This window comes from Diadema antillarum, unplaced genomic scaffold, assembly GCF_040938485.1.
Source record: "Diadema antillarum isolate AM-2024a unplaced genomic scaffold, OU_Dant_1.0 seq00000858_RagTag, whole genome shotgun sequence".
In the NCBI taxonomy this organism is placed as follows: Eukaryota; Metazoa; Echinodermata; class Echinoidea; order Diadematoida; family Diadematidae; genus Diadema; species Diadema antillarum.
Genome location: NW_027271729.1, coordinates 306,182 through 318,308, shown reverse-complemented (window position 1 = coordinate 318,308; position 12,127 = coordinate 306,182). Strand labels below are relative to the sequence as shown.

The 12,127-nt window shown below is 39.1% G+C and overlaps 1 protein-coding gene across 1 annotated transcript in view; it reads right to left on the bottom strand.

Moving 5' to 3' along the window:
• Nucleotides 1-11,885, bottom strand: part of LOC139740535 (uncharacterized) — a 66,477-nt gene extending 54,592 nt beyond the window's left edge. Inside the window, exon 1 of the mRNA XM_071651124.1 lies at nucleotides 10,921-11,885. Within this exon, the coding sequence (XP_071507225.1) occupies nucleotides 10,921-11,741 (821 nt within the window). The 5' untranslated portion in view covers nucleotides 11,742-11,885. The remainder of the gene's footprint in view (nucleotides 1-10,920) is intronic.
• Between the last annotated feature and the right edge of the window lie 242 nt (nucleotides 11,886-12,127).

Genomic DNA, 12,127 nt, shown 5'->3' with positions numbered 1-12,127 from the left:
CTGCGTTCCAACATAAACAATGGAGTGATGCAACGTGACCCTTTCAAGGCTCAATACCCCCACTTAAATGAACATTACTATAATAATTCACATCATCCCCAGTTGGCGCAAACTAAATCGCTTACACTGAAAATAACCCCTTCATCACACACACACACACACACACACACACACAAAAACACTGCTTTATGTGAAATTAGATTTTGGAATTATCATTACACATCAACTACATGCTTGTATAAAGTTAGTCGGTGAACGTCGATTTTCCGATTTTGGTACTTTTTAAGCTATCTAAGCCTCTATAATGATATTACAAATTTGTTCATACCCCCCTCCCCCCATATAAATTAAATACTACCCGGAAATCGTTAAAAAACCGGCCATCAGGAAAATACGATCTTATCTTTGGTAATTTTAGTGCGGTCAAGCGTAAACGATATTAGATCAAGCCACAAAACACCACATTAACATTGTTCAAAGTATACTCTAGGCCTATACTCTTATTTTCTTCAGATATTTTCTCTGCTTGAATGTCTACGATTTTATTGGATAACGAAGTTGACGGGTCCAATATGTGTGTGTGTGTGTGTATGTGTGTGTGCGTGTATCTTCTTCGTGTGTATGCAGTGTATACATATATATATGTATGTATATATATATATGTATGTATATATATATGTATATATATATATATAATATATCTATATATATGTACGTACATTATGATATATATGTATATGCAATATACATACAAGGAAAGAGAGAGAGATAGAGAGTGAGGATCTCAAAGGAAAATTGCGAGCGTATTATGCGAGTGCGTACTACAGCGTGAAGAGTGTTATCCGGCTTACTTTCGGTAAAATGATTGTCAAAACGGAACTTGGCGTAATTAAAACAGCCCATTTCCTTTTTGACGAATAACTTTGGATGGCGCGTGCAACAAATAGTCTACAGTCAGCACTGCAATGAAAGCAGTTTACATTCGTCCACTATGGGATTGTTGTTTACTATGTTCAATTCACATGCATTATTTCTGTCACTAAAGAAAGTGAGATGTATATCATATTATTGTGGAAAAATGGAAATAAATTGGAACTTGAACTTGAACTTTATTTTAGCATGCAGGCAAACGCGGTGGATCATAAAAACTGAGAGAAAACTCCCAAACATTACCAATAACACGATATTTAAGATCGCTAATTTATATCAAACCCTGGCTGACTTGAAAAAAAAAGAGACTCATAGTCGTGTTTTAGCGGTGGTAATAATTGATGATTTACCTGTTACTTATAATGTTGAGCCCCTATGTTTTGGGGGCTTTTTTTTTTGGGGGGGGGGGGGCGTGGGATGGACGTGGGGGAGTCAAGAAACACACAGACACACACACACACACACACACACAGACACACACATACAGTATACACACAATGCAATCATGCATCACGTCCCTTACTGGCTCTTTAATGAGCACTCGAAACCTAACAAACGTCCTGTTCTCTAAAACGCAACCTCGAAGACTGTACATTGCAGCACACACACACACACACACACACACACACACACACACTTTTTAAAATAATAATAACACACACACACACACACACACACACACATCGATATAGTCACATAAGCAAAATTGTCACTCACATCAAGCACATAATAATTACTACATTACTTCTAATCTATACCACTATCATTACTACCACAATTACCTACTCAATCACCACTACTACAATTACAGCGACTACTATAGAGGAAGTGGTAGAAAAAACAGGTTAATAATTGGAAAGCACAAAGAAACGGAGCGAATTGGCCGAAGGAACATAGAATACCACCATATTATTGACATGTTCATTTTGTCATTACAACATCAAGATTTTGATGTGAGGGAGGTAGTTACAAGAGAGAATGCCTTGCTGATACCTGAGAACATTTTTTCTTCGCGATTTGATATGTGTTTCCGATACTCATAGGAACTAAGCACTTGTTTGCCAAGTGACACTTTGATTATGCGAAGATATTCTTTATGGATTTTTTATTTGTTTTTCAAATATGCTGTGAAACAGAAGACAACTATTCGGTAGCTCACTGGAAGACGGGTACAGAGGTATTATCAACAAAAGGCGGGATATTGCATTACAAAGAAAAGAGAAGAACAACGGAAGGGAAAAACACATAGATGGATTTTACAAGAGCATGTTATTTATCGTCGCACTGTATTGTAGCTCTTCCCCGTGCCCTGGCAAACTGACCTAATGTACTTCCACCATCTTCAAAGTGATCAGGAGCAACTTGATATGCGTTCGTGATGCTGCGCCGTTGTTACGGTTGTCACACATCTTCACAGAGGTGAACCTCTTTCTGAAGCTTCGAGTATACAGGACGCCACCCCTCCTCCTCCCCCATAACAGTCGAAATTTTGGGTGACCCGAAGAGGTCAAATAGCTCGACTCTTCTCACGAGTTGACCTTTCTTTGCCAGCGACGAAACATAGCAACAAGATACATACTCTCTTGTTACTCTGGAGACAGTTTGGGGATTTTATCAAAACAAAAAGGCGTCCACAGGCAAGAGTGGTGTAATCCCAACGGTTCGGTCAGTGCAAGCGAGGCGTATCAGCCATAGCGCTTGCACAGCGCGTAATTCAGTGACAAAAGATGTGGTTTCACTCTCTACTCATACATCTCGAACGGCTTTCAGTTGTTTGTAGATCTCGATCCATGTATACTTCGGATGACTCAAGTAACAAAGGAGGATTGTATCGTCAAAGAAGGGAACTTCCATCGGAGACCATGACGTTAAGTTTCAGCCACTTGACATTAAAAAAAGACCCTACTGTTTCGTACTGTACAAAAGTTCCAATATTCCCTGTTGCTCTTCGAGAGTGTAGATTTCCCAATATCATAACTGTAACAATATTGTCTCTGTAACCGTTAATCTCCTCATCAAATTCGCTTCTCATAGCGTCATGGATTTTTAGTTCAATTGAAAACATCTTAAGAAAGGAACAGAGTTGTACGGGGCATATGATATTTTGCATGTAAAGGTAGATTACACTCAACAAGTCTTTCAGCAATGGGTGATAAAATCTATGTGAGTATCCCTCTGCTTCTAATTTTGCATTGCAGTTGTCATTGATCACAATCGACATCTTTCTGCCATCATTCACTGATTACGTAGATACAGATAATATTCATGGCAACAAAGTAACGTTCAAAAGAAAAATGATATAATGTTGCAATCCAATAACAGTGATCACTTTCATCATCGATGTACTGGTATTTGCTCTGTTATCCATATAGATGTCCCCTTTTTCGTTTCATGAAACGTCGAGTATATATATATATATATATATATATATATATATATATATATATATATGTATGTGTGTGTGTGTGTGTGTGTGTGTGTGTGTGTGTGTGTGTGTGTGTGTGTGTGTGTTTGTGAGTATCCGTTAAACTACAAAATAACAGCAAGCTGCAAACAGGTGTAATCTATTTATAATTCCTAGTCTATGCTTTGGCATAACAATCGCGCGTCTTAATAGCCGTAAAGATAATGGCCGACACTTTTCAAGATGATTAATGACTGAAAACTACAGACTCTCAGGGAACACATTTTGATTAGTTGGCTTATGATATCACGTTGGATGCCAAGTCAAGCAAAAATATGAACACATATTCTTAATGCGTGAAGCCTGGTTGTGCACGTGTGTGTGATGGTGTGTGTGCGTGTGTATGTAAGTGTGAAAGGGCAGAGGCGTGGATGTGGATTGGAACATAATAAAAAAGTTATAAAAAATACATTTGATTTTTTTTTATTAAAAACGTACAAGAGAAAGCTACTACCTTAAGCTTACATGACCAGAAATTAATCTTTAAAAAAGCCACCTGAAAACATATCATGTTCAAGGCTGAGTTAGACAACAGGAGCATTGAATTTATAATTAAAACAAAAAATGACATTGACAAGAAAAAGCAAAGAGGCCACGTGCTTTAGATTTCAGAAACCGTGGATCTTTCATGAAGTTATCAGATATTTTTTTTTCTTAGCTCTGATCTTGAGACACAGCGGATTTCAAATTTTCTTACAGTTCTATATTCCGTCCCTGCATACATCATATTTCTTGAAATGTGTAGAATCATATCGTGTCACTTTCCCTTTTCTCCCCCCCCCCCCCCCCCCCCCCATCTTAATTTTCACATTAATCTCAGCTATCAATATCGGTTTTCTTCTTTGTCCTTTCACAACACATAAATATAATCCAAATAATTAACATTACTATAATCACACAAATTGTCACTATGAATCATCAACGGAATATAGTGATAGTTATATACGTGACACAATTATCATCACCAAAATACTCTCATTTGTGCAGATTGAATTCGTTTTTCATCATAAATGGCTTGATTCTCATCAGCCTTGATGACACGAAACTGATACTGTTTCCATATCCTTAACAAACCCTTGAGTCTTTTTATCTCTTGACCCCCTTGAATTGCAAATCCGTAAACAGGGTAAAGTGCTACCCACTTGAGTACAAGACCCCCTCAAAAATCCAAATCATCAAAATAATCATAATGTATGTGAAAAGTTAAAAAAAAAACTGCAATACTCTTAGCGGGTGTACTGTCTACAGACCGTTGTCATAGTAGTTGATAGTGCGAAACCCAATGACGTCACTGGACAACGATATGCATAAATTTTTTCACAAAAGTAAATATTCTATGAAAAGTACACATTAATTCCACTTGTTACTGACATAAAATTAAGGGTAATATTATATCCCCTGCCTTCTGAAAGTCAAGTGCTCTTTTAAGTTAGAAAAATTAAAATAATTAATGTTGAGTTCTCTTGATATTTGTTTTTCATATTTCTTTTTTTTTTCAAATATATCACCACCTCGGAAGAACCGTGCGACACATGCAAAGGTGACGCACGATTTTGAGGATCCAGGGCATATATTCGCACCTCATGGATATGTCGCGAAGGCTGTACCGTGACCCATCCTTTAAGTCGTAGCAATATCTGTTATACTTTTGACTATCACTAAATATACTGGTTAGTTGGTTTCCCATTAGAATATTTTAAATATCACTAAAAGTGTCATCTCTCCTGTGAAACTCTACAATTAATCCCTATACTTCTTCGTCAGCCATTACTGATACTACTTCTAATTGCTTTGATATAGTGTTGCAAGGGAATTCAATTAAAATATCGTAATGCGGATTCAAAGAATGCAGAAATATTATTTGGAAACTTTTAGTGAAGTGTGAGGAAATTAGGTTTTGATTTGATGCATGAGTCGTCACTGCTGGACCGTTAGGCTCCAACAAGTCGCAAAGTCAGAGTAGCGGGACGTTATAAAGAACATTAAAAAGAGATTCTGTCATATATTTATTCCCATTTTCTCTCATAGTAAACTAAAAGAGACCTTAACTTCTTTCCTGCGCAAACCGGGGGAATGATAACATCAGCAACAAGTCAAGGGAGTGTGCACGTTCATTTCATAGCAAATGAAATGTTAAATTCCTAATTTTTTAATGGGTGGTCCGATTTTCCTTTAACTTCAGTAATGTGTTCTACCAATATTTGTGCATTCACAGAATCCACAATTCCTTTAAAGACTGCTACTGGAACTGCTCTGACTTCTACAGCACTGCCCGCCTTCTTTCCGTTTCATTCTCTCCGTACTGAACGCCCAATATTTCTAAGAATGTGCACAAGGTCGAGTAAGTGTTATATGTGGGAAGGATCGTAGTACCTGTTTGGCAAGTTTATCATAGCTGTGACGTAGGCCTATACGTATGCAGAGTTTGCGAATATAACATGGGTCATGATCAGATCTATTCATCTTTAGATCTTAGATCTTAAAGGGACTGTACAGTACTGGTTGAGGTTAGGATTCAGTTTAATTTTTTTTTTTGGTGAGATAATGAGAAACCTCTTATAAAATATGAAAGAGCATGTAATTTCAAGAAGGATTCAACGTTTATTTGATGAAAATTGACCTTGAAGTGGCTGAGATATAATTTATATAAAAAAAAAGCGATCCTAATAGAATTGACAGGCCACGGCTTTTATTAGGATCTCTTTTTTCCTTGTTTTTTTTTTATATCTCAGTCATTTCAAAACCGATTTTCATCAAATAAACTTTTGATTCCCGTTAGAATTGTTTGCTCTTTAACATATCATAGAGTGGTTTCTAAATATCTCGCAAAACATTCCAAGCTGAATCCTCACCTCAGCCAGTACTGCACAGTCCCTTTAAGCGCAATTGAACATGCCAATAAATATGGAAAAGTCTTGACACAAACCGGGCAAGAGCATTGAACGTTAACACGTGAGTTTAGCAAGTAGGCTTACAACTCCACTTTTAAAGGACAAGTCGACTTTCATAGACATGTGGATTGAGTGAATGCTGCAATATATTAGTAGAACACATAAGTGAAAGTTTGGGGGAAATCGGACAATCCGTTCAAAAGTTATGAATTTTGAAGTTTCTACGCAATCACTGCTGTATGACAAGACTACTACAGTGTTTGATGTCACATGCGTAGAACGATATAAGGAAAATATAAAGAAAATTTACCCAAATTTTATTTTTTGAATAAAGGTGCACATTTCCTCGACTTGTCACTGACATGTTAAAGTTAATATTATTCCCCCTTCCTCATGAAAGATGCAAGTCAAGTGCTCATTCATTACGCGAGAAAAGTGAAAATATGTTGAATTTTCTTCATATTTTCTTTATATCGTTCTACACATGTGACATCACAAGCTGTAGTAGTCTCCTCATCCAGCAGTGACTGAGCAGAAACTTCAAAATACTTTTGTGTTCTTCTAATATTGCTACATTCACTCAATTCACATGTCTATGAAGGTGGTCTTGTCCTTTTAACTGCTCTGTAAAATCAGTTTAAAGGGACTGTACAGTACTGGTTGAGGTAGGGATTCATGTTTTGAACATTCCTAAGTGAGATAATGAAAAGCCTCTTATGATATATGCAAGAGCATGTAATTCTAAGAAGGATTCAACATTGATTTGATGAAAATTGGTTTTCAAATGGCTGAGATATCCAAAAAAAGTGCTAATAATAAAAGGCGACATGCCCCAACTTTATTAGTATCTCTTTGTTTCACTTTGTTTTTGGACATCTCAGCCATTTCGAAACCGATTTTCATCGAATAAACTTTTGATACCCCTTAGAACTGCATGCTCTTTGACATCTCATAGAGTGGTTTCTGAATATCTCACAAAACGTTAAAAGCTAAATCTTCACCTCGACCAGAACTGTATACACCCTTTAAAGTTATTGCAAAATGGCGTCAGAGTTGCCCAATGAGTGCTATTTCAAAATGCACCTGTCGCCTCAAGCAACATGGTCATAGTCTAAAATTCAAACGTACTACAACTTGCCAGTTATCATTCGTAATTGTCGCACATTTTTTCACTCTTCTCTTGATTAATCATTCTACATGTATTTACACATTAAGGCGCTTTGCTTCTTCACAAGTACAATCTGCCCATATAAGGATAGGGCGCAATGATCAGGTCTTGTTAGACTGCATGGACGCTATAATAGGAACAGGCCTACTTGGAGCTAAAAAAAAAGTCAGTCTTTTCGACCATTACGTTATGGACGGTCAATGCTTTGAATTCTCTTCTCAAACTGAGACAGAATTGTAAATCTGACGGCACGAATACTTTTCAATTTATTACGCAGCGGTGTGGCATGCCACGTCCATGTCTTTTCTTTCCTCCCGCGGAGGCGCACGTATGCTAGATTTACCCGCCGTGTCTTCCCCCATCCACTGCCTCCATCATTGCCCTGTTTCCCGTGTCTGGTTGGCATCCGCCTACACTCAACATGAATGCCGGTCGGTGTGGTACCCTGCAGTTTGTCCCAGTTTAGCTGGAAAATCGTAGCAACCATCTTCCGTACACTGACCTTCTCTTCAAGCTACTCAAGTAGGCGTATACGATACAAGCAATTCATGTCGACACATTATACACACAGGTACGACCTGCAATGACCTTTGGGATCTCATGAAAACTTTCGGTGGTTTCTACAATACTGTTTCATCCATGTCGTACCGTCATCTAGTGCCCTAATTATACGTCAAGTACCAATTCATCAACCATAAAGACTGAGTGATTAATCGTCGAATTCGTGCCTGATTTGAAGGACTGTATCTGAAGATGACTTCTATCCATTCTATTGACATACAGTATACAACCAGGTTGCAATGGAACATTGTGTGGATCCATAAATATCATAACATTGATATGCCATTAATTACGAGATGCGGAGGAAATAGGCATATACATGTATACGGAAATAACCCTTGCCCAGGCATCTGGCCATGCGTAATGGGGACCTTGCAACAATCAAAAGTAAATCTAACTAGGCTAGATTGTATATCAAAAGTGTGATGAAAAGAACATCATTGTTAATAACTAGCAAGATGACTCCGGGAGTTGACTTGACGTTTGCTACCACAGAAGAGGGATATCAACGCACACTTAGCTTTGCTTTTGTTATTAAATGCAGAGGGTACGTACATTGTATCTGAAAAGCATAATCGAAATCAATGGTCACGAGACAAGTTGTACTCATTGAGACCATAACGGTATTTCGAAATCAATGTCTTCACCTCAGCTTACACATGAAATTGCCCCCCCCCCCCCAAAAAAAAAAAAAATTTGTACATTAATGACGTTCTTTTCACAATCAAAAATATCTATAGCCAGAGTCCATTAATCTAATGATCTGTGGGCACCTCTGCATGCTATTTTGCCATCCGAATTACGTTACGTACAACCTATGGGGGGGGAGGGGTTGGAAACAGTTAGTTTTGATTGTACATTGTAGTTCCAGCAGCCATGATGGGTATAGTCTACAGAAAAAGGTAATGTAGTTTTTAGCAGGAAAAAAAAAACAATTTGAGAAGTCTTTTGTTGTTATCATTAAAAATTATTCCTGGTGTATTAATGATGATTATCATTATCATCATTTTGTTTGTTTTTTTGTTTTGTTTTTAAGAATAATGAAGCACCATCTACTCTCCTTACATCAGAAATTCCTATTGTTATTGTGCTATAGGGTTCTATTGTAGTATGGTGGGGGCACTAAGCGGATGTTTCTGGTTGATCTTTTATGTTCAATTTCGCAACTGATCATAATTACTATTGGTGGATATCTTTATAGTCTGGCTCACAATCCACATGCAGGCTTCTGTACCGTTTCCATTTTAATTTCATGTCACATAGAAACCTGGCTTGGAATTCTTTAGGTTTCGAGGAAGCGATATCCTATCAGCATGCATAATCACAAATAAAGCGGCGCGCAATCAACATCCTTTTTCAAGTTATGAAATTCTGCGAACATCAGCGGTTCGATACTTTCTCATGGTTGGCAACACCTATTTATTTCTTGAGGAGATGCATTATTTTTGCAGTGAGTTCGTCAACCACATGCCGTACTGGTGGATATTAAACTTCAAACGCACTCCTGAGGGCATTTTATGAAGCGTTTTGTCGGCTGTGTTGTTGTTGTTGTTGTTTTTTTTTTGGATAAATTTGCTGTCAGCCAATCAGATGCAAGGATTTCTCTGGCTTATAACAGTTTATCAGAGAAAAAAAAATCTGACAAAACGCATGATGAAATGCCCCCTGAACACGAAACTACCGGACTTCAAAGAAACTGTGACAATAGCAAGAGGTGAAATCTTAAAAAAGAACTTCACGTTTCAACAATAGTCACTCTTAGAAAGTTTGCCGGAGACCTTCACAGTTTCAGTTGTTTCGAAACTTGTATTGCAAATGCATTTAATTTTATCATTTTCAATTTCTTTCTTTCTTATTTCAGTACTTGTGTTTATAAATCTGTACAACAAAAACCACGTTGTTCAAAATGGAATATAATTATAAAGCGTTTACAATTTTCTTAGTGGACGCTGAGTCTGTACACCAGTATCGGTTTGACATTATTGCAATAACAAACCGTGTATATTTCCGTAATTTCTTAGTAGGCCCCTACGTGTAATTATCTCAACACTGAGCTATATAGAGCCTTCTATTCTCCTGTATATTACAAGTAATGTAGTTCAAGATGCAAACACTCAAACGTTAATAAGAATTCAATGTCATCCAGAGATACAGAGATTGTGAAATAATCTTTTTTAGTTTCACAATGACCTTTCTGATCATGTTGCCATGGCTACATGGGGACAAACAATGCCATAACCAATGATGACAAGGCAATGTTTACATATCAACACATTTTGAATCACATTAATATTTCAAAAAAACTTATACCCCTATAAAAGACATGACGTCCATGTAAAACCAGTTCTGAACTGTGATCAGCATGGCCATTAGTCATGTCAGTGGGCATTGTTTCCATGTCTTTTTTTGAAGTGAAACTAGTTGCAGATGTCTCGAGAAGAGATAGACTCATTTCAGCCTACAATATTAACTGAAATGTACCTCATTCAATCCATGACTGAACAAAGGTTTACCCTCTTGATACATTGCCTACAATAGAAAGAAAATGTGAAGTGATCATTTCGTATCAGAGAGAGTAAAATGACATCAACACTGATCAAGAGAACGTTACAACTTCTTGCGGTTTTCTTTAAAAAAAAGAAAGAGAGAGAGAGAGAGAGAGAGAGAGAAAAAGTGACAGCTCTTGATTTAGCGGGGTTGATGTGTATATAAAAAGTTTATTGCTCACATTGCTCGAAAGTGAGAGAAAGATGTACAAATGACGCTGAATTGTAACCTGTTTGGATTTTGCTCTGTTTTTGTTTGATGTGTTTGTTTGCTTGTTTGTTGTTGTTGTTGTTGTTGTTTACAATATAGGTTGAAGGATTAATTGGGTTTATGACCTATTTCTTCTGCATTCTACTCACCCTTTGATCGACATGGGCAATTTGTCACGCTGGCGTCGATTCTTGAACCAGTTGCTGATTTGCGTCATGGTGAGGCCCGTCATCTTGGCCAAATTCCGCTTTTCGTCTGGGGTGGGGTAGCGGTTCTGCTTGTAGCAGTCCTTCAGCATGTTGCGGGATTTCTCCTTGAAGCAGTACGCCATCTCCTCCCCGTCCCAGATGGTTCGAGGGAGGGGGTGTTTCCGCCTGATTCGGTACTTGTCGACGGCCCCCAGCGCTCTTCCACGGAGTTTTTCGGACTCCTTGTAGTGCGCCTGGTACCATAAGTCCTGGAGTTCGGTGTGGAAAGCGGGGTTGAAGCTGTGGTTTTGGAGGAGAGTGTAAAGATCTTTGTAGTGGCACTGGTGGTATGCCACTGCGGCGCGCGCTCGCAATACTGTCTCGTCATTTTGCAGTGTTTCATCTGCCGGGAGTGTCCAGAGAAATCGAGCAAGTCGGTCTATGTTACCCTCCTGTCGCAGCGCCTCGCACACGCACACGACTTGTTGAGCGGAAAAAGATAGGATACCAGGCCCACCACTGCCGCCACCCGCACTGTTACCAGTTATCACTCCTTGCTGGATGTTCGAATGTTGGCCGCTTCCCGCCCCCTTACTTTTGCAGCATGTCGCGCCGTCCACATTCAGCAGCAAGCTCGTGGGCACGGGTAATGCTATCCCGGAGCTCGACTCCGTGGTGCTGGAAGTACTGGCGGCTGGGTTGAGGTTGATATCCGACTCCGGTACGCTCATGGCCGTGTCTAATTCCGATCCGACCGCTTCAAGTGGTGTGCTTGCTTCCATGACGAAGAGAGAACCGAGTCGCAATCGGTGAAGGGTGGGGATAGGGTTGCACGCCTACATTGACACACACACAAAGCTGGGACGTGTGGTCCCTCCTCAGTGGGCAGGTCAAGATACCAGCTTCTCAGATTAGCGAGTTGACTACAGCAGCCTATACAGTGAACAGGCGACGTCATTCGACTACCCCGAGGCCAGCCGAGGGAGCGATGGCTACCCGCTGACACACAAAGATGGCCGCCACTAGGTATGATTGGTGAGAGCAGCCGGTTGTCATGGGTTACGCGGTGCTGTACCCCTACTCTCGTCTCTACCTCCCTCCTTTGCCCTCTCCTTTTTCTCTCGCGCGCGTCTTTACTTTCACCAGTAAACAATATCGCTGTTCCTGG